At 36.4% G+C, this 27,206-nt stretch overlaps 5 protein-coding genes and 1 long non-coding RNA gene across 10 annotated transcripts; all 6 read right to left on the bottom strand.

The window, feature by feature from the left end:
- Positions 1-1,449: 1,449 nt before the first annotated feature.
- On the bottom strand, positions 1,450-3,548 carry LOC109060685. Its single transcript, XR_006158512.1, has 4 exons — positions 3,325-3,548; positions 3,161-3,226; positions 2,579-2,695; positions 1,450-1,766 (listed from the first exon to the last, which is right to left on the bottom strand). It is a non-coding gene; the product is annotated as an uncharacterized LOC109060685 (long non-coding RNA).
- Positions 3,549-4,722: 1,174 nt separating this feature from the next.
- c1qtnf9 (C1q and TNF related 9) lies at positions 4,723-6,701 on the bottom strand. Its single transcript, XM_042752385.1, has 3 exons — positions 6,449-6,701; positions 6,137-6,199; positions 4,723-5,890 (listed from the first exon to the last, which is right to left on the bottom strand). The coding sequence occupies exons 1-3, from the start codon at positions 6,633-6,635 to the stop codon at positions 5,121-5,123; spliced, it is 1,020 nt and encodes a 339-aa protein (XP_042608319.1). The 5' UTR covers positions 6,636-6,701; the 3' UTR covers positions 4,723-5,120.
- A 1,407-nt stretch (positions 6,702-8,108) lies between these two features.
- On the bottom strand, positions 8,109-11,657 carry tagln3b (transgelin 3b). 3 transcript variants are annotated; one of them, XM_019067489.2, is made up of 5 exons: positions 10,294-11,657; positions 9,623-9,826; positions 9,357-9,531; positions 9,024-9,126; positions 8,109-8,887 (listed from the first exon to the last, which is right to left on the bottom strand). In XM_019067489.2, exons 2-5 carry the CDS (start codon positions 9,800-9,802, stop codon positions 8,746-8,748), a joined length of 600 nt encoding a protein of 199 aa, XP_018923034.1. In that variant the 5' UTR covers positions 9,803-9,826; positions 10,294-11,657; the 3' UTR covers positions 8,109-8,745. The 3 variants fall into 3 exon arrangements, with proteins under 3 accessions (XP_018923034.1, XP_018923033.1, XP_018923035.1); XM_019067488.2 differs by having other exon boundaries at positions 9,623-9,832; XM_019067490.2 differs by lacking the exon at positions 10,294-11,657 and having other exon boundaries at positions 9,623-10,122.
- Positions 11,658-11,934: 277 nt separating this feature from the next.
- Positions 11,935-16,024, bottom strand: abhd10b (abhydrolase domain containing 10, depalmitoylase b). Its single transcript, XM_042752267.1, has 5 exons — positions 15,747-16,024; positions 14,987-15,170; positions 14,361-14,472; positions 12,660-12,797; positions 11,935-12,537 (listed from the first exon to the last, which is right to left on the bottom strand). Exons 1-5 carry the CDS (start codon positions 15,838-15,840, stop codon positions 12,196-12,198), a joined length of 870 nt encoding a protein of 289 aa, XP_042608201.1. The 5' UTR covers positions 15,841-16,024; the 3' UTR covers positions 11,935-12,195.
- Positions 16,025-17,695: 1,671 nt separating this feature from the next.
- On the bottom strand, positions 17,696-22,046 carry acot9.2 (acyl-CoA thioesterase 9, tandem duplicate 2). The gene is made up of 15 exons (XM_042751910.1): positions 21,982-22,046; positions 21,664-21,790; positions 21,399-21,505; positions 20,409-20,454; positions 20,135-20,305; positions 19,980-20,017; positions 19,411-19,494; positions 19,163-19,266; positions 18,999-19,072; positions 18,849-18,916; positions 18,515-18,626; positions 18,338-18,428; positions 18,104-18,189; positions 17,923-18,010; positions 17,696-17,851 (listed from the first exon to the last, which is right to left on the bottom strand). Exons 2-15 carry the CDS (start codon positions 21,675-21,677, stop codon positions 17,696-17,698), a joined length of 1,239 nt encoding a protein of 412 aa, XP_042607844.1. The 5' UTR covers positions 21,678-21,790; positions 21,982-22,046.
- Positions 22,047-22,533: 487 nt separating this feature from the next.
- acot9.1 (acyl-CoA thioesterase 9, tandem duplicate 1) lies at positions 22,534-27,064 on the bottom strand. 3 transcript variants are annotated; one of them, XM_042752263.1, is made up of 16 exons: positions 26,825-27,056; positions 26,513-26,601; positions 26,140-26,166; positions 25,745-25,790; positions 25,475-25,645; positions 25,295-25,332; positions 24,971-25,054; positions 24,765-24,868; positions 24,608-24,681; positions 24,449-24,516; positions 24,244-24,355; positions 24,066-24,156; positions 23,855-23,940; positions 23,681-23,768; positions 23,442-23,592; positions 22,534-23,359 (listed from the first exon to the last, which is right to left on the bottom strand). In XM_042752263.1, exons 1-16 carry the CDS (start codon positions 26,836-26,838, stop codon positions 23,298-23,300), a joined length of 1,305 nt encoding a protein of 434 aa, XP_042608197.1. In that variant the 5' UTR covers positions 26,839-27,056; the 3' UTR covers positions 22,534-23,297. The 3 variants fall into 3 exon arrangements, with proteins under 3 accessions (XP_042608197.1, XP_042608198.1, XP_042608200.1); XM_042752264.1 differs by lacking the exon at positions 26,140-26,166 and having other exon boundaries at positions 26,825-27,064; XM_042752266.1 differs by lacking the exons at positions 26,513-26,601; positions 26,825-27,056 and having other exon boundaries at positions 26,048-26,145.
- Between the last annotated feature and the right edge of the window lie 142 nt (positions 27,065-27,206).

Genomic DNA, 27,206 nt, shown 5'->3' on the forward strand with positions numbered 1-27,206 from the left:
TTTGCCAGATGCTTATCCAAATGTATCCTCTAGGAAATCAAACCCATGACCTTATAAGGTAATAGTGTTGCTAGCAGGTAAAGTCTCCATGAAATCAAAATAGATGATTCTTATTTTTTTATGGAATATTGCAATGTTTATTAGGCTATAAATGATTTCCCTGCTGAAAACAAAACAAAACAAACAAACAAAAAAAGACTGGTCTAGGCTGGTCAGCAGGCTCATTCACTCTAAAAATGGCTGGGTTAAAAAATAACCCAATTGGCAACCCAGCGCTGGGTAAATATTGGACAGAACACGTGCTGGGTTAAAGTAACCCAGCATGCTGGTTTACACATTTTAACCCAGCAGGCTGGGTTGTTGAGAAAACCCAAGATATAGTCATTTTTACCATTTGTGTGTTTGCATTTTTGTGGTGCTGGGTTATTCTTGCTGGGTTATTCTCATAATTTTCTCTCTATGCTTAACAAGACAATCATGGATTAATAAATAATGAAGAATACAGGTTATTTAGACTGTTAAAAAGTTATTTTTAATGCCATCTGACATTCACAAATGTGTCAAAATTCGTACCAATGAAAAACGACATGCAATTTTCTTTTTTTTTTGTTTTCAACAAATGCAAAAATCACAGAAATACAGTTGCAATAAATAAGAAAATTAGTTCTGAATGACCTGTGTCTAGCTGTTTAATTATTATATTTTGACATGTTTAACTATTTAAATACACAGTGAAATTACATTGACAATTAAAATTTAAAAAGACAGAGAATGCAAAATCATTTAAAGATGTCCTAAAATTTATAACAAGTATATAAAGACTCCTAGGTAGATGTACACTGCTTAGGGTAGTACAGGTATAGGTCACCCAAAAATGAAAATACTTTCATTTATTGCTCACCCTCATGTCGTTACAAACCCTTAAGACCTTCGTTCATCTACATAACACAAGTTAAGATATTTTCGATGAAACCCGAGAGCTTTCAGACCAGGGTGAATAATTACTGACAGAATTTTCATTTTTGGGTGAACTATTGTCAAACACTTAGAAAGCTTTGAAGCAAAGATCTACAGCTGAGAGCAGTGAACTCTGCTATAGAGCCTGTCTATGGAAGGACAATTTTCAAAAGGAATTGCAAATTATATTTTCAATTGCGTTTTCCACGTGACAAATTGTGACATAATCAAAAACACAATTGCAAATCTTGCATTACTTTTTGCGTTTTCACGAATGCACAGTGAAAAATACAGTGTCAAAGCAGCTTTACAGTATTAAATAGGAAAATAGTGTGTAATAATGCAAAAGGACAACAGTAAATACTCAATTTTCAGTTAAAAGTCAGTTCATCATTGATTCAGTGATTTATCGTCCAGCTGTTGCATTCAAGTAGACGATATCGCTGGATATTAAGTGTCCCCAACTAAGCAAGCCAGAGGCAACAGCGGCAAGGGAACCAAAACTCCATCGGTGATAGAGTTGAGAAAAAACCTTGGGAGAAATCAGGCTCAGTTGGGGGGGCAAGTTCTCCTCTGGCCAGACCAAACCAGCGGTTCAATTCCAGGCTGCAGCAGAGTCAGATTGTGCAGTGGACTCATCTGGTTCCGATGACTTGTGCCGATGTCCGTCTAGGAGACAAGGTCTTTACAGGGGATCTGTCTCTGGGGCTCATCTAGTTGTCCTGGTCTCCGCTGTCTTTCAGGGCTGTAGAGGTCATCTCTCCACCATCTGATCTGGATACAGACTGGATCTGGGTGGCTACGGTGACCTCGGAATAAGAATGAAACAGACTAATGTTAGCTTAGATGCATCATAAGAACAAGTACATCGGGTGCTATTAATTACCACGTCTGCTTTTTCACTGTGTCGCACATGTAACATGCCAAAACTGAAATGGAATTGCAATAACTTTAGCATCTGAATTTCCAAATGCCTCACATGGAAACCTGTCAATCTGTGTCAGGGGGTGGGACCATACTATGGGGCGTGTTTGTATTGGGAGGTGACATCACTCAAAGACAATTGTGCCAAATGCTTTGGACAATGGAGGTAAAGGCACTACTAAAGGCAGCTGCCACTCCGAGAGATGCGTGTTAAAGAACAGACAGTGCAACCCGGGTCTCCCTATATCCTTGGCACCTTACACAATAAATAATCTTTTTAGTCATTTTAAAACCCAAATGCAGCTACACTCCCCTGCTAATGGTGGGAGCCACAATGGTACTATTGGTCAATATTCACCATTAACCAAATGCTTTTCACCTGAGGAACATAATATAGGGTAAGTTGCAAATAGGCAAATAAGACTAGAACTGCAAGGTTGTTTTGCTGACGTGCATCAGAGTGCAAACAGTGAGAGATTTGGGGTAAAAACTACAAAATATCTCCCAATACAAACATGTCCCATAGTATAGTCCCACCCCTGACACGGATTGACAGGTTTCTGTGTAAGGCATCTGAAATTCAAATGCTTTTCAATTGCGTTTGGTCTATGTCACAATTTATGCGTCCACATGTGGAAAAATGCAATTAAATATACAATTTGCAATTCCTTTTGGAAATTGTCCAGAATATCCTTACCTGTCCATTGATTATGATCAATGTCTGATAGATCTGCTGGCATTTTCAAATTGCCATGACAAATGGATGGGGTTTTGTGGACTCTGCTCGGTTAAGGAATTCCACGTTTGTTCCAACCTATAAAATAAAGTAAACAAAATACAGATTTTTAATAGCGGTGATTCAGTTCAATAAACTGTGTGAAGTTCATCATGATTATGAGTTAAATTCACCTATGAGTAGGTCTACAGAAGCTGAATATGCTATAGTGATTGGCTTTCAAACTGTGTAATCAATAGGATGTTACAGTCAGTATAATCACAGTTTATATTAATATGCGGCTGTATCGAAACACACAATCACAGTCACTGGCACAGATATGTGAGATCACACTGCATAGTCAAAAACACAATCTGGAAAAATGGGTATATAATGTATTCGCTCATTATAAAAATTATGTACATTCTGAACACAAAGTTACAAAGTGCAGCTTTAACTACAGCACGAAACAGAATTATATGTGCGTTTAATTTACGCAAGTGTTAGTTGATTATCACAGACAAACAATTATGTATGTAAAATGTATAATAAACATGAACTTACCGTTAGACGTCTCGATAAGACTGCATTCAACGAGTTTTTCTCTCACAAATGTATCCATGTGCTCTTCTGACAAGAAAAAAACAACATTTTGAATTATGACTTACCAAAAACCTTATTTACGTATGTAAAAAGACTTTATAAACCACACAGGCATCAAACATCACCTCACTAACGCGGCCTACGTCACTCGCTGTGCGTGCGCGCACTTTGAAATGTATCGAGGCCCTGAGACGTCGATTCTTTTCCGGGAATCACTTTGTCCGAGAATTGATGAACCGGTTTATTTGAACCGGATCGTCGGTTCTTTTAGACCTGCGGTCCAGCGACATTGTACGTAATTTGTATGATTTACATGTCGATATGGACAACTGCAGGCGTTTACATTATAGCAGAAAGCCGTATTGACTTATTTTGACTCACTTAAATGTTAAATTCGCTTTTCAGTGTCAGAAACGACTCTTTCCTCTATTTTCACAGATATTCACATATTTCAGCCTTCCGTCGCTGTCTGATACTTATATAAAACTGTATTAATCTGTCGTCTCAGATACCTCAACACGATTATGCGAGTAACGTTACACGTAGAATGGCCGTCTGAGGTAAAACTGTTCATCATTTAACAAACTAATGTTGGCCTGTAGAAGTTTAACAGTATTGTTTCCGCAAATAAAGTTATAATTCTGCCAATTTCAAATAATTATTAATGAAAACATTAAATAAACTTACCTTAAAACAGTTGAAACCAGTGGCTTTGCCCCGTTGTTCTTCCAAAATGACAGTTGGGGAGCGATTTAAACATCTTCAAGGCGCGTTAAAATAACCCAGCGCTGGCCTGAAAAAACCCAGCGTTACAACCCAGCAGGTTTGACTCAACACATGGTAAATTGAAACTACCCAAAAGTGTTTAAAAAGTAATAAAATAACCCAACAAAAATGACCCAACAGACTCAGCCCAGCATTTTCTAATAAAAAACAACCAACCCATTATTATAGTTTTTAGAGGTGTTTTGGCCACTTCCTTAGCCAGCCAGGCTGGGAGACCAGTTAAAACCAGCTACTTCCAGCTTAAACCAGCTAAGACCAGCCAACCATCTCATGATTATTGTTTTTTTAATTCATGTGTCTTCTTAAATCCAAAAATCTTAAATTCAAAACATTAATGTCATCACCTCCTTGCAACATTTCTCTCTCACTCCTTTTTCTTTTGTTGGCCAACTGGAAGTTAGCATCACTCTGGTTCCCTCAACAAAAACCCAATAGGACTTTTTTCATTGCCTTTTAGATTATTGCAGAAAATAAGCTCTGTGTCCAACAAAGGTTTATGAAATTCTTATGATTCTTGCATGTAATGTTTATCATGATACTTTTCACAAAAGAACACAATTCTTTAATAAGAAATAAGTAAATGAATTTACCTGTTGAGGACATTTAATATTTCTGTAGTCACATTTAGCCACTTGTTAGCAACCGCCTTGTTTTAAGACAAGGAAAAGTTTAATAAAAAAAAATCACAAGGGGTATTACATTTTGCAATTTTATGTTGTAGAATAAAATGTGACAATATCTTGAGCTTGCGTTAACCATGCACAGACCTTATTTTAGGCATTTAACTAAAAACCCATTGACTTCAGAATGATTGAACCATAAGTGCTAAAATGCTAACTTTCTTTTTGGGTTTTGGCTTACAAAAAATGCATTATCCCGCCTGCAGCACTCTATGGGAGGAAAACAATCTCAGTTTCTGTTTCATGCCGACTCTAAGCTACAGGAATGTTGTAATGTTTGCTTTAGCAAAAATACACAGAGACACATCATTTTTGTCACAAATGAATTTAAGAAACATAAACAATGATTTACATTTTTACTGAATATTATGATGACACCACTTAGTGAATTTAAAATATCTTATTTCAAAGCATGTTTTTTTTTTACCACTTAATTCCCTTTCGTAGCAGCGTCTTTAGGTTGCAAAGAGGAGAAAGCCAGAAAAAACAGTGTCGTCATCTTCATCTGCATATAACCCATTAAATAGCAGTTTATCAGCCACTTGCATCCACACTTTGTCTCCGGCTTCCAGTTCTAGGACTGCTCCTCCAGAAGCCTGGTCCTCACCACCTTGATAGCTGTCCATAGTGTAGATCACTCGCTGACCATTCTTCATCAGGACCACTTTTACATTGCGAGAGTACACAGTGATATGGTAGGTGAAATAATACACTCCTCCGATGGCACAAGTAAAGCGGCCAGTCTGAGGATCATAGTGTCCCTGACGGTTATAGATGATTTTATCAAAGAGAATTGGAGTGTTAGCGGCAGGTAATTTGGAGCTTTCACTCAGTCTGGCTGAGAAGGCACTTTTTGGTATCTCAGGCATGTCCCCCTTTGGGCCTTGCTCCCCAATGTCCCCTTTTGACCCTTTCTCACCACGAACACCAATGCTGCCTTTGATACCTTGATGGCCGAATTCACCCCTTGGGCCTGGTCGCCCTGGGGGCCCCAAATGACCCTGTATGCCCTTGTCTCCCTTATAGCCAATGTCTCCTTGTGGTCCCACAGGGCCTATAGGACCCACGTCCCCTTTGATGCCCTGTGGTCCTGGCAAACCAAGTTCTCCCTTCTGACCTTTTAAACCCAATGGCCCTGGGAAGCCTTGGGGCCCCATTTTGCCAGGTGGACCCCTTTCTCCATTGTCTCCACGCTTCCCTTTTGCACCAGCTATGCCAGGAACACCTAAAAAAGAACCAACCTGATAATAGGCAAATGAAAATAAAAAATACACTATAAAATAAAATAAAATAAAACAAAACAAAACAAAAAATAAATTAAATATTTTTACATTTAAAAAAAAATAATTTGGGGTTTTTTTTGTTGCCATTTTTGGTATATATTTTTTATTTAAATAAATAAAAACAATTGTTTCTTCTTTCTATTATGGGAAGATTTAGAAAAAGACACAAAGACATTATTAAAATTTACCAGGTTCTCCTTTATCTCCTTTTGGTCCTTCTTTACCAGCTGTGCCGCATGTTCCTATATCACCTTTAGATCACATAAACAGTTGTATTTTTTGTATGTATCGTATGAAACACTTCTATTGCATGCAAGCAGGCCAAAATCCTTTTGCCAAACCAAGCTTGAACTTTAACATCTAAATGTCAAATATGGCTGCAAAATCTTGTCAAGGAATTTTTTTTACAGCATTGTTTCATTTGTATATCTATTTGACCTCATAACTTAGCTCAAAGGTGACTGATTAACTGGAGTCAAACATTTTACTTTCATTCTTACCTCTATCTCCTTTATCACCTTTGGCCCCATCTCTGCCATCACGTCCTGGCATTCCATTGTGTCCCGGGTCTCCCGGGATCCCGGGGTGACCGTACACACAGCCAGTGTTTTTGTCAGAAATGCTCTGCTCTGCAGCATTGTCCAATACGACTAGAAAAAGCATACAAATCTGTGTGGGAAAGAGCATGGTCCTCTCAAGCACTTCAGCAGCAGTAGTCCTCTGTGTTGAGGAAACCTAATGTGCACAAACATTTGAAGAGTTTTTTTAGACTTGACATATTGTAAACCTGCTATTTCATTGGTCAGAAAGTCGTTGTTTAGATTACTTATTTTACCCTAATACGTTACACATCACCTGTGTCCTCTATTGTAATTCCTTTTTGTATTTTAGCTTAGATAATATTCAACCTGAAACATGCTATTGCCAAATCCATATTAGCATAGAGTTTTGCCAACAAAACCCATTTATATTCATTACATTGTGGAGTAAAGCTAATATTAAACTGAACAAACCCTCATGAAAGCCACTTCCTTGAAGGCTTTAGGATGTTATGTGACAAGAACATCTTGTGCTTTAATTTGCCGTTATTGATTTGGTTACTTTAGAAATGTTACTGAACAGTCATAAAGTCAGTCTAAAGAGCATCATGCAATTCAGTGCTTAATGCATATTGTCCCATGTAGCTGCTTATGGCTGTTACTCAATCTTGATTAAATTTCCACTTCAGTGACACTGCAAATGCAATCCAACGCATCCCAAAGCTTGACCTTATGAATCCATTTGGCCTTAAGCTTTTGAAATATGTCATGTCTGCCTTCCTCCTCCCTTAAACATAAAGTTTCAATTAGAGCTAAAAGGTTTCTATGGTCATTTAAGAGAAACTATAACAGAGCTTCAATGTGCCACACTAAGAGAAACGCCTTTTGGATATAGTTTATGTAAATTAAAATATTGTGATTTGACATAATGCTAAATTAAATATATAAAAATCATTTTAAACACATAGGTTATTATATGTAGACTTGATTCCATATCTTGCTCAGACTGATCGTTTCGACTCATAAGACTTAAATCTTTTGTCAGGAGCAATATATTGTCATTTTGTGTTTTTGTATTTGATGAGGCATGGTTCCGTTTAAGTTAATTTCACAATCCAGTCATTTCAAAACGATTTCATGTGATAAATTTCCCATGCAAAGTTTGCTCGTATTCAAGTTGGTCAATCAAAATCGCCACCTTGACCATCAGAAAGCTGTCTGGTTTTAAAGAGACTTCTGTGTGAGCGGTGCTTCATTAATCACTAAACTATTTTTCCGCTAATGTGATCTCATCTAAACCAAGTTGAATAGTCCATCTACCATCAGTGGTTCAACCATAACGTTATGAAGCGACGGGAATACTTTTTGTGCGCAAAGAAAATAAAAATAAAGATTTTATTCAACAATTTGACTCCACTGTGTCTCTCCGCATCACCGTAGCACCATTTTGGAGAATATCCGCTGAACGCAAGCAGCATATGCTCTTCTGTGTCAAATTTTCCCTTTAAGAAACTCAAGTATACTTAAACATTGTACAATATTCTTAAGGCTTAACTTCATGCCATGTTACATTTTATTTTCATAGAAACATAAACACATGAACCAATCATGTTAAGGTACCAATTTATTAAATATTTACACATCAAACATGATCATCAAAACCAAGCTTATGAAACTGACATGGAATGTTCACACACAACAATGATGGACAACACAAATTAGTATATTTCTACATTTATGACTATCATTAATCTGCATACAGTACTTCTGGTTAGTATGTGCATTGATATCTTTTACTTTTTAACTTTTGCTATTAAAACAGCAAAAGAACTGATCACAATAACCCAGAAATAACAACAGGTGCAATACAGTATTTGCAAGGGCAAACGTTTGTCCTTTACTGTACATTCAAACACTGTGTAAACAAGTATACTGTTGCTGTCTGTTATTTGGTATATCAACACACTGTCTGCTCATAGAGAATAAGGCAGTTGTTTTGACTTGCTTAGATAAAACTTTTATCACTTTGCATACATTTACAAATAAATAAATATATTTTTATCATAAGCTGAGCAAACAAAACTTGAAATAGGTATGCCTAGCATGCTCTAATATCTTAAAATTATGCTTCAGTTTATGACATTACTAATACTGCTCCTCTTCATCAAACAGATGCACCATCAAGGAACACTGCTTGGTTGAGGGCTGGGGTGAGAGGGTTTAAGGTCTTCTGGGTGTTGCTGGGCACTAGTATAGTTTTACATAATCTGCCGATGCATGCCGTAACCAGTCATGCCAGCCTGAGATGCCCCACGGTTACTGCCCATCTGTAAGCCAATCAGATTCTGACCCTGCCGCAACTGCTCCTCAGAAAACTCTCGCCGGTTGCCTTGAGATTTCCTGACACAAGAGATCAAAAAGAGTTCACATGGCACTGAGACACAACAAAATCTATTCACAAGTCCAACCAGACAGCACTTAACGCCCCGCTATGAATTAGTCTGGCGGTAATCTCCACAGGAATAGTCTTGCTCACCTGTGAAACCAGTCCCGGTTACCTCGGTAAAGTCCATCGTCTTTTGTAAGAGCGACACTACCCAGGGCCATTAGTGTTCTCTGGACGGCTGCCATGTCTTTTCCTTTAACCAAGGGAACCAACAAGCACTGAAGTGACTTTGGCTTATAGTGCTTTTTTATAGGATGATGTACTGTAGTATGCAAGGCCTGGCTGATTAAAAGCAATCTTTCAAAACAATTCAAACTCCTATATATTAATTTTCTACAGCGGTTTGCTTTTACAAGCACCATGGATAATTCCGAAGTCCATGAAGTGCTGTTCCAGAACTTATAAAAGCAAATTTTACTGTACCTTCCCACAAGTCCACTGTCTGAAAAATGTCTGTGGTTATCACTCCATAAGCTTCAGCTGCCTGCAGGAACTGGGAGATCTTTTCCATCTGCTTAAAGGCCATCTGAGTCTCTGGGATCTTCTTAATAGGCTCCTTACCACGCGGATACAAACTGTTAATGAGTCTACAGAGGATCTGCAGACGTGGACGAATGGGGGGGATAATGATAAATAAAAGATGAATGGAATCATGTTGGTGTGATATTGTACAGCTGGTATTTACTCACAGTGCCATCCATTAGCCAGATCTGAAAGTTTTGCCTCCCCGGTTGTGGTTTCTCTATATTTCCTCCACACTGAGCGACAATCCAGTCCACCAGTCGAGACTCTAGCTCTGGGTCATACTTCTGCTCGATCTTCTCCTGCACCTCACGGCTCAGTCCATAACTGGGTCCTCGGTTTGCCATGGTCAAGTTTAATAAGTCTAGGTCCTTACCCAGTATATATAAAAACAACCACAAAAAATTTACACACTAGCTTAATCTGTATATAAGGCTTTATAATTTTCCCTTTAGCTAAATATAATTTTAATATTCCTGTATTATGATACAGACTAGCTACTGTATCACATATAAATGACTGACAAGGGGTTATATTGACCGGGGTGTGGTCCATGCCTCTGTTTCCATGCATGACTTTAAAGAAAAAAATTACATGTCTAAAAATCTAAAGCTATTTAGAATATTTAATAATAATAATAATCCATGAGACCACTGCAATCACTCAACGATTCTTTATAATCAAGAAGAGCGTGCAGATGCAAAAAGAAACTCAAATTTAACACCAAACACCAATAAACTAAAACAACCAAACACAAACAGATAATTATAAAAATCTAATTCCATTTTCATTTTCTCATTATACAAATGATTTTTGTCAAGAATAAAGATTTACTTACTGCAAGCAGATGCGCGTGTCGTCCTCCTGTGCAGCGAGGTCAAATCCTTCCTGTTGTCAGTGCTCAGAGATGCTGGACTGAAACATCCATGCGGCGGGGGACGGGGCGTGGCTCCAACGCACTGTCCAGTGAGTGTGGCTTGGCTTATGAATATTAATTATCTTACGTCGGTAGCATCGGCGTGACTTAATTAACATTCATGAGCTGACAATTATCGGCAGTGCAATTCGTAAATGTCGGGAATATCAAGAATGACACACAATGGGCACTATGGAACAGAATCAGACTGAATTGCAATAAATATATATTGTAACAAAATCTTAGTTTTAAAATAAGGAGTTGTACCCAATAAAATTATATAGCCTATTTACACCTCCCTATAAAGTTAAATCCGTTTTCGTAATGCCAGATTTAAGAAGAAAAATGTAAAACGGTTTAAAAACTGACAGAAAAAAAACAGATCCTTTTGCTCGTCCTCAGTAATAAATAAACAAGCCCATTTCCAATTAGATTAAGATGCATTACTAATGCAAGCAAATTCTGCAGAGAGAGAAAAAAAAGTGAGTAGCACGTGATAAACAGGAAAAACAAGTCATCTATCGCTTAAATAATTATTGAATTCTTTAAGCATGGCTTAAAGCTACTTTAGCTACTACTAAATAAACGTCCTAAACCTAAAGACCTGAGCGAGTAAACTGAGGAATGTAAATATTTAATTACATAATAAACGACATACCCTTAAGATTGTATTAAATTACATAGTTCTTTTAAAATAGTTTAATAGTGGCTAAACAACATCAAAATATAAGGCAGCTTATATAATCCTAGCAAGCTCTTCTATTGAGCAATTAATGTGGTTTAAATGACACCAAAATTATGTATTCAAGTCTAGTCAGGTTTTATTTTGTGTAAATTGCTTGGTGCCATTTTAATTTAGAGGCCTCTGATAATCAACTGATATAGAAAGGTCAGTCTGGTTGTTAGAGCTCATTGGATTGTGATGGGGTAAAAAAAAAAAAAAAAAAAGCCCCAGGCCCACTGAATCCAGACCAACGTTAATCATGCACGTTAATAAACAACCAAGCTGTTTCTGGAGCAGTGGCCCAATACGTCCTCCAAAGAAACAGAGAATGCAAAAGGCAGGAGAGAACCGAAAGGTCAGCTTTAATATTACGTGCTTAGTGCTTAGTGGGATGTTCAAGTGGGCTAAAGCAGTAGCACACACACACACACACACACACACACACACACACACACACACACACACACACACACACACACACACACACACACACACACTACTAATCCCTTACAAGAAACTAGCCTAAAAGAAACCTTCAGAGTTCAGCAAAAACTCAATCTACAGCATTGGTTACCTAATGTTAACAGCAACAAAAAAAAAATATAATTATAATAAATTATAATAATAATAGTAATCTAGGTTACGGTGAGGTACAATGGAAATTAATGAGGTCAGGGGTGCACAGTATGTATATTAATGATGGATTAAAATATATAAAATGACAATAACATAAATTGATGGATAAATTAAAATGATCATAAAATGATCAACACTGAACCTGGATTATTATTGCTTTAAGGAATTTAAGAAAGTGTTTAATTACTCCAAAACACTGCATATTGGTATACAGAGGCTTTATTTCCATAAAACAGTGTGAAATATGGTAAAAAAGAAGATCTAGACAAACCTTATGCTAGACAAACAGCAGCTTTACCTAAAAAGGTTTAATGGCACAGTATTGCAGTAAACATGTAAAAGACATGAAAAAGAAACTATTCCGTCCTCCCACAATTCACCTTTTCCAACATTCCTGTCTTGCACAACAAAACAGGAAGCAGGTGTTTGGAAGGTTGCTCGGTAACCCCATCCCAAACGGTGTTTCACACCATGGTGGTAAGCTTGTCTATGAGGTCATCGATGGTGTAGACAATGAGCTTGATGTCATCTTTTTCAGCCATGCGGTGCTGGCCGTGGCGCCGCAGAATGATGTCCACGTCGGGGCTCAGCACACGCTCGGCCACTTGCACAGAAATGTGCCAAGGCACGTCCTCGTCTTTCAGGCCGTGAATGAGACGTACGGGGCAGGTGATAGGGATGGGGCTCTGTAGGATGCAGTGGTTCTCCGCCTCACGCAGGAAGTCCATACTCACAGTGTACATGCCCTCCTCGTTACTTTTCGTGGGGACTGTCCATACACCCTTGTCCTCACACTCTTTTCTCACCTGAATAACAAATGTGAACTCTGACTGATTTTTGAATATCAATACCCCAACATGTGAGACACATTAATCAGCAGGATGTGCATAAAACTAAAACATGTCAGAATACTTCAATTGCATCTCACCTCTATAGGAAGTGTCTTGAAGGCTGTAACAAAATGATCTGCTGCTGTGGAAATGCCCACCAAGGCTTTTGTCTTCTCTGGGCGAGCGATAGCAGCTAAAAGCATCAACCAGCCGCCCATACTGGAGCCCACGAGAATCTAGGAGACAACATACTACAGTACTTACAGTCAAAGCCAATGTTGCATGCTATATTTAAAGGTATTAGTAACCTCTAGTGGTCACTCTTTAAAATGAATTAAGAATTAAAGGTATAGTTCACCCAGGAATGAAAATGTATTTACTCAGGTTGTTGCAAACCTGAATTTCTTTTTTTGCTGGACGTAAAAGAAGATATTCTGAAGAATGTGGGTAACCAAACAGTTTCTGGTCCCCAATGACTTTAATAGTATTTTCCGTAATATTGAAGTCAATGGGGACCAGCTACTATTTTGTTACCCACATTTTTCAAAATATCTTTTATGTTCATCAGAAAAAAAATGAACTCATAGAGGTTTGGACTGAGATAAGGGTGATTAAATAATGAAAGGAATATCATTTTTGGGTGAACTATCCCTTTAAAGGGGTTTATTCCACACCGCTCTGTCCCTTCACCTATAAACGCACTGATCATTTCCTGCTTTTATAAAGCCCCTCCCTCAGAAATACACAATGGGCTCAGACTGGTTAGCTGGTCCAGTGTGTTGTGATTGGCTAAACCGCCTCTAGTGCGCATCTAAAGTCCCACCCCTCACCTCAGTGGCATGTGTTCTGGTTGTATTGTAAACAATGACGCTGTCTATACTGCTTGTCAATTTAAGCCCGATTGAGACCCAGAGAATATTAGTGTAGAGGATCGTGCAGAACCTGTGCAAGCACACAGCTCTTAATGGTATGTTTTTTTGTTTGTTGTTGTCTCATACTTTTAGATACGCTGTTATATGTAAATGCTAGTTCTTCTGTTAGCTTTTAATATACGGTTTTATCCTAATTAAAGCTTAAATACAGCACAGCAACCGTACGCGCGTCCATGTATAACGCTTCTCATAGCTGTGTGAAAATAAGTGTATAATTGGAACAATTCATTGTTTGAGCTGAATATATGAGAGAGAGAGAGAGTGAGTGAGAGAGGGACGCGAGGAACAGGATTGAGAACCGCTGTTTCAGAACATTGATTTTGAAACTTGTGAATCCATTAGAATCGTTAGAAGACAGAATCACGATTCATATATGGATCGATTTTTACGTGCAACTCTAGTTTTCTCTTCCTCTTCTCTAAAGCAGCACAACATGGCCCCGTCTCTTTAATTGCATGTTCCTGAGGGTGGGGTTCATCTGGGTTTGTGACGTCACAAACTGGGGAAGTAACTCGTTGTAGTCCCTACGAGTTGATTTTGTAGGCATTAAACTGCCAGAATTTTTAAAGACGATATCTCTGTTTGCACTGAACTTTCAGCATTGCAACTTTGATATTGTTAAGCTCAAACAGCAACATTACGCACTAATTAGCATTAAAAAAGTCAAATTGCAATCCACCACCCCTTTGAGCATAAACACTAAACATGATTATTCAAAAATGAGAAATAAGTATTTCAATGTATAGTCCTTTTTTATATATAAAAAAAAAAAGTTACCAGCTGGTCGTAATTATTGACTCAGGTCTATCAGTGTCTGTGCTGTTTAGATGTAACCATGAACACATTGTAAAGTCTTTCTAGTCTTACCTGGGGACCTTCAGCGAGTTCATCTAACATGAACAGGACTTCTTTTTTCCATGTTCCTATGGTGCCTTCTGAAAATACACCCTCAGAAGCTCCATGACCAGAGTAATCAAACCTGCGAATCCACATAAAATGACCTGAGTTTTGTGTGAACTTTCACCTAGAGGATTTCAACACACACTGTTGGGACATTATTAAAAAAAATAAAAAACTTGGCTAAGCAGTTTAAGCTCTTAAATAATTAAATATATATACACAGATTAAACTATGCATGATTCAATTTATTGTTGTCAGCAAATAAAGTGATTCCAAAAAATCTGAACAAGTAAAATTCTTCTAATGAGCTTTTTTCCCCAGTTCAACTTAAATTTACGTTAAACCTGATGATCATGTTCATGACCCAAGGAGACTACTGAGCTTTAAAGAAAGAATCTGACCATCTGAGATGTCACAGATTTGCATAATTAATTAGTGGCTTAAAAATAATACAGAATCTTCAATCATTCTGACATCATAACATTTCTTTGTTTACATTTGTTAAATTCCAGTTACTTTTTACATTATTTACATTGAGTCTCAAATATTTGGACCCCGCTGCATGTATTTGTGAATGAATAACAGACACAAACCTCAGGTAGGCATGACCTAATGACCTGCAGAACTCCTCCAGGGCCTCTGCCTTCTGTCCGCTCATGTTAGATCCATATCCAGGCAGGAACACGACACCAGGACTCTTTCCCTTCACTCTCCGATAGGCCAGCTTTGGATGATCTGGCCGTGATATGTACTGTACTGCAGATTTATGTCGAACTCCTGCAAATAAACACAACAGTATGACAACAGGGCTTTAGATTTTATTGTTCTGCATTTCTTATCCTAGACTGTGGTCAGTATGATATTTTTGAAACTTATTTTATTAAAAAATACCCGTAACAACAGAAATATTATTACCGTTTTAAGATAAAAGTTTTCTACTTTAATATGTATTTAAAAGTGTAATTTATTCCTGTGATGGCAAAGCTGAATGTTCACCAGTTATTATTCCAGTCTACAGTGTCACATGGTCCTTCAGAAATTATTTTAATATGCGAATTTGCTGCCCTCTATCTTGGTGATTTTAATGCGTATCATAAAAGGACTCTAAAGTTCTTAACACTTTGCGACAATTAGACAACATGTGAAAATCTAATTAATGACTTAAGGGAAAATACTTGTTTCTGTTTTAAAGGTTTATAAGAGCACTTCTATTACTCTTTCCACAGTTTTTAGAGATAATGTGTAAGTTTATGTTATGCAGTGTATCCCACACCCCTTCATTTGCCTAGATTTTAACAAGCAGAGCTTTCTTGTCATCTAAATGCAGCTTATCATAAGTTTACTTGTACTTACCCTCGATGATCTTCGACCTGACAGTTTTGACAGCTCCATTGCCCGAGTTCTGTAAAAGTCCTCTCCAACAATGCCTCAACACTGCCGCTGCCATGCTGTCTCACCGCCCACCGTTGAAATAACGCGAGAGTACATGGGTTGCCATGTTTAGAAGCGTATTGAAAAACCCCATCGCGAGACTCTGCCGTGTTGCCAAATACACTGCAAATTATCAACTCTAATAAATCCCCTATTACTTTTTTTTTGCATCAACATTGCATAACCGTGAGCTGTACTACTCAGAAAGTTTATGATAGTTTGAGCAACTACAAATTCTGTTAGATTAGAATTGCCTCTCTGACTGAAAGAACCAGGTCAGTGCATCTCTATCTGATAACTAGAATATTATGAGCAGATGGAAAAATAAATAAATAAAAAATGTCATATAGACCAAGAATTGTGTGGATGGTTGTTTTAGTGTCACACATTGTAGTCACAGTGTTTTCCACATTTTATTTCTCACATTTTAAACATGTCATAGAAAGTGATTCAGAAAATGTGTAAACTTATAAATTAAATGACTGATTACTGACTGTATCAAATGCATGCATGTGACAGCTGTAGAGTAGACATTTTAAAAATCAAACCAGAATCCACATATACACACACACACATGTAATTGTAGTGATGAATGTTGGTGAGGCTTTTTTTTTTTTAGGTAAACAGTATTTCATCCTATCAGGACATCCTAGAATGCTCAACAGTGGTCCACTTTCCAACCAAATACACCATATACACCCAAGAACATCAAATAATCTAAATAACAAAAAATAATTTAAATTACAAATAAAAAAAAAACTATATATATAAAAAAAAACTATGAATGTATTATTAACTCATATATATATACAGTACAGACCAAAAGTTTGGAAATATTACTATTTTTAATGTTTTTGAAAGAAGTCTCTTCTGCTCATCAAGCCTGCATTTATTTGATCAAAAATACAGAAAAAACTGTTATATTTTGATATATTATTACAACTTAAAATAGTTTTCTATTTGAATATACTTTAAAAAAATAATTTATTCCTGTGATGCAAAGCTGAATTTTCAGCATCATTACTCCAGCCTTCAGTGTCACATGTAACATCCAGTCTATCACATGATCATTTAGAAATCATTCTAATATTCTGATTTATTATGAGTGTTGGAAACAGTTCTGCTGTCTAATATATTTGATGAATAACAGGTTAAAAAGAACTGCATTTATTCAAAAAAAAAAAAAAAAAAAATTCTAATAATATATATTCTAATAATATATTTTCTTTACTATCACTTTTTATCAATTTAACACATCCTTGCTGAATAAAAGTATTGATTTTATTTAAAAAAAAAAAAGAAAGAAAAAAAATACTGACCCCAAATTACTGACCAGTAGTGTATATTGTTATTACAAAATATTTATATTTCAAAAAACATAGCTTCTTTTTTTTTTTTCTTTGTATTCATCAAAGTATCCTAAAAAGTATCACATGTTCTGAAAAAATATTAAGCAGCAGAACTGTTTACAACTTTGATAATGAATCATCATATTAGAATGATTTCTAAAGGATCATGTGATAATGATCCTAAAAATTCAGCTTTGCATCACAGAAATAAATGATAATTTAAAGTAGAATAAAATTAAAAAAAACAATTATTTTAAATTAAAAATGTACAAAAACTTAATAAATATATAAACACATTTTTGATCAAATAAATGCAGGCTTGATGAGCAGAAGAAACTTTTTTCAAAAACATTAAAAATAGTAATGTTTCCAAACTTTTGGTCTGTACTATGTATATAAAAACTCATTTATAATAATGTATGCATTTATAAAAATAAAAAAATTATAAAACAAAAATAAACATAATCAAACCATAATTAACTCATTTATAATAATGTATGCATTTATAAAAATAAAATATTTTTAACCTCCATAGCTCTGTGGGACAACAGCTGGGACATCCTTTTCAAGACGGAATGTGAAATGAAACACATTGGTAGTGTTGTGCTGCTGGGTCAAAGGATCAAGCACTTCTGAATGAACCCTGACCTGGACGTACATTCCTTCTGTGTAACAAACCTGATTAAGATATCACAGTTTTGTTAGTGTGAATAATATTCAAATAAGCTGAAACAGCAAAAGTTACTAACCTGAGAAGAAAGCAGGAGCAAAGAACCAATTTCTACTGGCTTACGAAATAAGATATCATCCACAGCCACCACAGTTGGTCTGCAGCCACTGAAAGATACAAATATAACCATTTTAACAATGAACAACATTTTCACTAAAAATATTCAACATGTGAGGCAAAGCAGTTCTTTTTCCTCTTACGCAAATGCACAGGCATTGGCACGACCCAGTTCATAGGCCTTTCTCATCAGAAAACCACCGAATATCCGGTTGAAGATATTTCTTTCCTGTATAAAGACCAAATTATACTCACATATATGATCACAATATTTAAACAAATACATATATATAAAACATTTATGTTTCCCTTACCTCACACACACACACACACATATCCATATATATGTATATATAAAACATTTATTTTTCCCTTACCTCTGGGTGGCAAATCTCTAGCCCTTTGAGTTTGGCGTCTTCCATCCACACCGAATTTGGCGGTAGAATACGACCACGAAAACTCATTCGTCTACAGAAAAGGAAGAAATCTTTTTAATTAATACCCATACCAAAAATAAGAGCACATATTTAAGACTGTGTAGTGATAAATCTGACCGTGTGTCGAGAGTGTTGAGGAACAGGTTGTGAACGAGAGTCCTCTCCTCAGCTGTAGGAGCCACTTTCAGAAGAGACGCTGTGCTCAGCTCCACACGCCTCATCTTGTTAACTGATCAATATAAATTTGGCAATAAAAGCTTTTTTTTTTTTTAAATGAAACAAACAAACAAAAAATTAAGGCAATGTAACCTTTGCATAAATCTTCTTGATTTCATAATTTGCATCTATCCTTATCAAAAGGATCCAATCTGCAAACCTGAACATATTTTTAATTCTTCTGGGATAAAGAGGCCATTTTAATTGTTGAAAGACAAAAATATAAGGCACTCACCTTCACCCTGATGAAAAATGGCCTCTTCCTCCGGACCCTCAAGTTTGAGTGGGTTTACAAAAGCTGCTCTAAGAAAAGAATATATGCATTAACTCACAGACACAGCAAATCAATTTTAGACATACTGATCACATCAGAGAGCTGTGATACCGTTTATTTTCAGGATCTCGAGCCACCATGACAAATGTGGCATCTAATACATCTGTGTACGCACCATCTTGGTACTGGGAAAACAGTTCAGTTTAGTTTAATGATACTCTGATAATACTATACAACAAACAGAGAATACATTACCAAAAACTGGAAAACAACACCTGAGACATGTGCATTGTAGCTTCTATTGAGGTTTTGCCAACCCATGTCACGTGACCTGTGAACTTGATGTCACAGTCAGGGAAGATGATGTTTTGTCTCATGTCTGAGACACAATAACAATACCATATGAATGAATAATTAACAGTAAAGCATAAATACATATATAAGATCTTTAAAATTTGAGTGGAAATAAAATATTAATTAAGTAGCATTTGAATAATCTTTGTGAATAAATTAGAAGCAATACCGATCTGGTCCACGAGGGCGGTGACAATAGACAGCGGAGATCTTTGCAGCTCCTCATTCCATGTGTGAGAGTAACAGATGAGCACTAAAGAGACAAGAATGAGACAGCTTGATACCCTGTGTTTATGTGATCACTCTCAACAGTTATTACAGCATGCATTAACTGTAGTAGGGCTGGGCAAAATAGCAAAAAATTAATTAATTTTTTTTAGACTCCCTTGAAAAATACATGATCTTTATAACCGGCTATAGTTACAAATTACATAGAAATTGTTAAGTGCAAAATTAGCACAATCAAAAAAAATGTTTGTTAAATTAACACAAAGGCTACATTTAAAACATGTACTTAAAGGTGCCAATATAAAAATTATACAAAAGGTGCAAAATGTTTTGATTGTTGCAACAACAAAGTGAGTTATTTGAAGAACAAGAGACTTATGATGAACAAAGAAATACATTTAGAAAATAATACACTTGTTCTCATGATAACAATCAATAATAGTTGATGTACCATCCAGTCTATCTACAGTATATTGCTTATATTATCTGTATTATTAAAATCTATATTACCTCCTAAAAAGTCCAAGTCCTCCAAAATCCGACCAAATCTGAAGAAAACAGAAAAATCAAAAACAGAATGACACTGTTTTTTCCCCATTATCAATACATCACAAGCTAACAGCGATTACTAATCAAGCTGCAAGTGCAGAATAATGGTTTAGCACCTGACGCTGTTGTGAGAGTTAAGATATTTCTCTCTCAAGGCAGGCTGGGAACCCAGAGGAAGATGCGCCTCTATCATACTGTCCTTCATTCTTTTTGCAGGCAGTTGATCCTGACTCTGAGCAAGATACTGGCTTAGTGATGCACGCTCGGCCAGCACTTGCTGATGATCTCTGTATATTATGGAGAAAATACATCATAAAATGTACATTTCAGAGACTTCCAATTGATTTGCATAATGTTTAATGATTGTAATATGTTACACCAGGAACATACTGCCAGTTGGTAGATGCACCGACTATTTCTCTCAACCTGTTGCGAACTGTGAAGAAGAAGAAGAAAAAAAAGACCAAAATTTTAATAGGAGACATCACACATTCAAGTGGTAAGCCCGTCAGTTTTGGTATTAGAAACACAGACAGTCAAAGCTTTACACTAATGAGTTTGACAGTGCAAGGTCAATTTATGGCAAGTTCATTACTAAAAAAAAAAAGAAAAAAAAACATGTTTTGTTGGTCAAAAAAGCTCTTAAGAAAATAAAGCTGGAGGGGGAAAAATGCAGATCACATGGCAAAACAGGAAGCAAAAAGCAGGAATCAAAGCAGGACTGTTTCAGCAGGCTGCTAATTAAAGACAAGGTATAAGGTCTTGAAAGAGAAAGGCATTTCAAAAATGAAAAACATCAGATGTACTAAAGGCTCCATGCATTTTTTTTTTTAAATAATGATTTATATATCTTTATATAACAGGAGAGCAGACATGCAGACAGAGAGTCTTAATATGCATTCAGAATGCAGCATAAGCAGCTCAATATGCATTCAGAATTAATAAAAAATGTACTTGCTTGAAAGTAAAAAAAATGAAACAATCCTCCAAAAAGTGTCATCATTGTTGATGAAAACACAAACATCTGTATCTATTAGCAATGGATTCTGTGATATTTTGTGTATTAGTTGGTTAAATATCAATTTAAAACATCCCATCCTGTTGGATGACATTTAAATTTAGATAATAAATTATTACATTTATCAAATTTACATTTGCAATCCGTTAAGCCAAAATCTGAACAATATCTAACTTTTTACTTATATTATTTTATTATGCATTGGATTTTTTGTTTTTGTTTTTTGCCATTGAGAAAATATTTTAAAAAGAGCTAGTGCCTGAGCTCAACCAGCATATTTTTAAAAGCCTGCTACATATCTTTATGAAACATATTCAAAAGGTGCTGCATAACAGGAATTACTAGTCTATCCCAACAGTTACCTTCAGCCATATCAGGAACCTTCCCTTGTTGAGATATTTGACCCATTGAAAACTTCCTGTAGGTGAAGGACACTGCAGACTTAAGGAACCTATCCAAAATGAGTGAGCTGAAAATAAAATAGTCATGAGAGAGCCTGCTAAAAGTGAACAATGCATTAACAAGTAAATAGGAAACTTTTGGCAGATGAAACCGACCACGTGTCTTACCCATACAGTCTATGGTCTTACCGAATAAATGCAGTCAGAAGATACCGGGCGTACTCACCGTGGACACAACATCTTTTCGCTCTTCTCTCACCACTTTGGAGAACAGCAGGAACTTTCTTCAAAGCAACAACAAATTTGACCTTGCAGACGGTTTTATTTCACTTCCCGATCCTCTGCGCACCGTACTAATGGTTATAAATAACGTTTCGCACTTTTAACGAACAACAAACACACAGCCAGAGTTTAGTTACCACCATTGTTTAGAAAGTTTACCAAGTAATCATTGAGCAATCGAGGAGAAACCTAACAAATTGGCATAAAATTACACATGCTCTAGATTGTTATATGGGCGACAAAAAGTAACATATTTACTCACTGTCTGTCTCAACATGACCAAACGTGACGTAGTTGCCATTTCTCACACTTGCAATTGCGCGAGTTTGTCACTCGATGGCAGTCAGCCACTGTCAGTAAAGCGCTGCGCACTAAACGTTTCCACAGTAAAATGTTTTTTTAGCAAATAAAATATTAATATACAATATGTTTAAAAGGTATACACTCACATGAGATGAAGACTCCAGTCATAAGTACCCTAATAGAATTTTATTTTATATGGAGCGGGTCGCTTCACTGTGTTTAGATCACATGACCAGACAAATACCACTGGACACTTTCGCTCATTGAAGAAAAAAAAAAAAAAACTCTGCAATGTGCGTTATACATAAGGCAAATGTTAGTCCATTAATACGGATGTAAATAAGCATATTTAAGGTTCTGTGTTAATAAGAAACAACCAAGAATACAATCATAAAATAATTTTCAAAATAAATCATGCTAAATATAATTTGTGAACAAAAACATTAAAAAAAGGCCTGCATTCGCTGGTCATTTTTCGATCATTCTGGAAGTGTGTACATGAAAGGCATCATATTAATCTCCCTGAACCTTTGTGATTTTTTTTTTTTTACATAACTTCCTACAGAGTACATTCTTAGGACCATCTTTTACAAATGTCCATGGTTGGTTGTTGCATTTAAGATAATAACAAGTTTTTATATACAAGTCTATTTGTCAGCATTCTAAAACATACACAGATTAAACAGCAAAACCTTATGTTTATCCATACTGTGCTCTCTAGACCAGACGTGTTTGGTAAAGTGTTTGTGTTAGGCAGTGCCCTCATAATTTGATCTCCAGTTTAGGATCTCCTTGTTTTCTTTTGAGTAGATCGAGAAAGGAACACAAAACTTGTTCTCAGAATTTGTGCATATACTGAATATACTTTTCCAGGATACCAGTTCATGAATCGCTTTGCCTGCATTCAAACCAGTAACAGTACAAAACAGGTTAATTCCACCAGTACAACCAAAACCACTTGGTTTAATAATGACACTGTAGTGCAAACAAAACATGATCTGTTATAAGTCTTAATGACTACATAGGTTTAATATTGCCACAATCAAGCAAAAGCATTTCACTAAATGCTCCTCTCCCACTGTAAGTTTAAAATTGTGGAAAAAGAACATTTATATAAAATGCAGCGAATGATAAAATATACTGTGAATATAAAATGAACGGAACTAAAAAACTACTAGTCGAATCCACACGTACAAACTCTCATGTAACTACAGTGGTGACCATCATCGCAGCTTTGGCAGGAATCTCATCCTAGTATCAGCACATCCCAGATGCTCAACCTTGGCTCCTCATGGTCTCATCAAAGTGCCTCTTTCCATCCAGGTAAAGCATAGACTCTGCATATGACAACAATATTAAGTTACAAGTAATACAATTCAAATATAATGTAACAATATTTGTAAAAATCTGTATTCTGACCTCCATAGCTCTGTGGTACAATAGCTGGGATATCCTTCTCAACACGAAAAGTAAAGTGAAACACATTTGTGGTGTTGTGCTGCCGGGTCAATGGGTCAAGCACCTCTGTGTGAACCCTGACCTGGATGTGAATCCCTTCAGTGTAACAAACCTGACAGAACAGTTTTATCATCAATCTTTTTCTGAAGGACAAAAAATGGCTACAAATTAGTGCATTTGATAGTTAACAATTTAGAAACCTGTGAGGACAGCAATAGCAAAGAGCCAATTTCTACTGGCTTTCGAAATACGATGTCATCTACAGCCACCAGCGTTGGTCTGCCTCCACTGAAAGATACAAATATAGCCATGTAATGAAATTATATACTTCTTTACATGTAATATTAAATAGATAACCACAGGGAATCTCTTACGCAAATGCACAAGCATTCGCCCAACCAAGTTCATAGGCCTTTCTCATCAAAAATCCACCAAATATCCGGTTGAAGATATTTCTTTCCTGTATAATGCAAAGAATAAAGAAAGTCCAGGCAGCTACATAAAAAACATCAAGCAAATGTACTAACTGACATTGTCAGCGTCATTGATTAGGCCGAAGTATTGCAAAAAAAAAAAAAAGCTTACTTGTGGATGGCAAATCTCAAGCCCTTTCATTTTGGCATCTTCCATCCACATGGAGTTGGGTGGTAAAACACGACTCCGAAAGCTGACAGTTCTGTTGGGAGAAGATAAATATTGCTAAAAAAAGGGGACAAAAAATAAAGGCACAGATTTATAACCGTGTTTTGATGATAAATCTGACCGTGTGTCGAGAGTGTTGAGGAACAGGCTGTGAACGAGAGTCCTCTCCTCAGCTGTAGGAGCCACTTTCAGAAGAGACGCTGTGCTCAGCTCCACACGCCTCATCTTGTTAACTGATCAATATAGAGAGCGAGCATTAGTCTTGCTCTAAATGGTTCAAATTGAAGTCACAATTGTGATTACAAACAAACAAAAGTGCTACTTACTCTCTCCTTGCTGAAAAATTGCCTCTTCCTCTGGACTTTCTAGTTTTAGTGGGTTTATAAAAGCTGCCCTGTGTAAACAGAACATAAACCATGCATTAATTTACAGACACAATACAGCAATCATAAATATGTGGATCATACCAACATATTTAATGCTACCTTTTGTTTTCAGGATCTCGAGCCACCATTACAAAAGTGGCATCTAATACATCAGTGTACGCCCCATCATGATACTGTGAAAACGGTTCATTTTAGTTCAATGCCACTTTTATGTGCAACATTTAATACATGCTTTATAAACAGACTTTAAGAATACCTGAGACATATGCATTTTAGCTTCTATTGAGGTTTTGCCAACCCACGTCACATGACCTGTGAACTTGATGTCACAGTCAGGGTAGATGATGTTTTTTCTCATGTCTGTGAAACAATAAAACAGAATTTAATGTATTAATTTAACAACAAGAACAACAACAACAACAACAACGACGACAAAATGTCTACTACTTCAAGAAGCAATACCGATCTTGTCCACTAGGGCGGTGACAATAGACAGTGGAGATCTTTTCAGCTCCTTATTCCATGTGTGAGAGTAACAGATGAGCACTAAAGAGACAAGAATGAGACGGTATGTGATAAGAAAGAGCGAGTTATGATCTATGAAACCCTTCCAGTGCACAAAAGGTTCTTAATCATTGAAAAAGGTTCTTTAGATTATTAAAATGTACATCACATTAAAAAAGGTTATTTTAAGAAAAGTTGACTGAGGAACATAAAATGGTTCTTCTGTGGTATCACTGTGAAAACCCCCTTTTGGAATCTATATGTTTAAGATGTATTTATTACCTGCTAAACTGTCCAAGTCCTCCAAAATCCTTCCAAACCTGTTGAGAAAAAGGTATTTAAGCAAAAGAAATGTACTTAGATCAGAATGAATATTCAAAAATGGCTGGTTGCGATATTTGATATATTCTGAATGCCACAAATTTAATAACAGACAAGTGAGAAGTGGTGGTCTTTTAGCACCTGACACTGTTGTGATAGTTGAGGTATTTCTCTCTCAAGGCAGGCTGGGTACCCAGAGGAAGATGCGCCTCAATTGCACTGTCCTTCATTGTCTTTGCAGGAAGTTCATCTTGACTCTTTGCGAGATTCTGGCTTAGTGATGCACGCTCAGCTAATGCTTGCTGATGATCCCTGTAATGGAGAAAATACAACATTATTATTTTAAGTAGTGACACAAGGACTATCATTCTGCAAAATAAATAACATATATATGTTAATACAGTAACATACTTCCAATTGGTGGATGCTCCGACTATCTCCCTCAGCCTGTTGCGAACTGGGAAAATAATAAGGAACAAAACGGAGCTTGAAACGTACTGAGATATCACATACTGTATGTACTAAAGAGTAGTGTTAGAAAGGAAAGTGTAGCAGCATCTGTATCATCCCATAATATAAGAATAAAAGCAGAAACAATGTATTAGAAAGGAACCAAGACTAGTCTACATGAACAAAATGCTTTTAAAGAAGGCGTTTAAAGAAAGAAAGAAAAACACTAGCTGTTAAAGTACAAAGAACTACATGCACATGTACCATTAGATAACAGCAGGACAGTGTTTAATAAGCCACATGCGGAAAGAGACTGTCTGAGAATATCAAAGAGAGTAAAAGTTCTTCCATTTTACCATTGCTCACAAGTAAAAATGTGTTTCCTGTGGGGACATAAAAATGTAATGAGGTAAATTATTATAAGATTACAGTGTGTATAATAATTTCGCAATAATTTCTCGTGAATTACTAAATTATTTGTTTTGCACCAAGACCTAGCCAGAGATTACCAAAGTCCCTTTAAGGGTATTCTATAGTCTTTGAGATTACTAATTAAAGTTCTGTCACTGATGCACACTAAAATATACAACATAAGCATATGTGTGCAGAGTGAATACAGGATACAGGTAAAGTGGGACATTTTATTGGTCACTTTAGTAATGTATTTAAGAATAAACACATACTACATTATTTCCTATTTTACCTGCATTTTTTTTTTTATATAATTACCCTCAGCCATATCTGGTGCTTTCCCTTGTCGGCACATCTGACCCGTGAAAAACCCTCTGCACATCAGGGACGATGCAGACTTCAGGGCCCTTTACAGAAAGTAAAAACATTCGAAGAGAGCGCTGACTTTAAAACATTAATACACAACCCTGCTAATGGTAAAATCCCAAAAGTATTAAACCTTTAACTAAAGAAACTATGTAAAAAAAGGTCCCATTGAGAGAGCAGGCTGGTCTGGAATCCTTCATGCATGACTCACAAATAATGTGTTTACACTAAACGCGTAACGCAAGATAGCATTTTAAAACTCACCGCGGAGAAAACATCTTCCTTGTTCTTGGCTCACCACTTTATTGTATAACAACAGTGATTTCGTGAAACATACAACTGCACACTTCTGTCACAGATAGAAGACAGGTTTCTTAACTCGCAGTGATTCTTACTTCCTAAACGTAGGCGCGGCTAGTTTACCGTAGTAACCGTTATAAAAGCGCATTTACAAAAATCTCCCTCACTAACCGGCCAACTTCTACCGTAATTGCGGCTGTTATGTTTTGAAAGGTTTCAATGTTGTCAGCGAGACAAAAATGCTAAAACGTTGTCTTTAAACAACAATTGACATGAATTTACACATCTTTAACATTGCTCAAGAGGAAATGTCCTTCAAACGAACAAAATTTCAGTTGAAAATACA

Source organism: Cyprinus carpio, chromosome B24 (genome assembly GCF_018340385.1).
Source record: "Cyprinus carpio isolate SPL01 chromosome B24, ASM1834038v1, whole genome shotgun sequence".
NCBI lineage: Eukaryota > Metazoa > Chordata > Actinopteri > Cypriniformes > Cyprinidae > Cyprinus > Cyprinus carpio.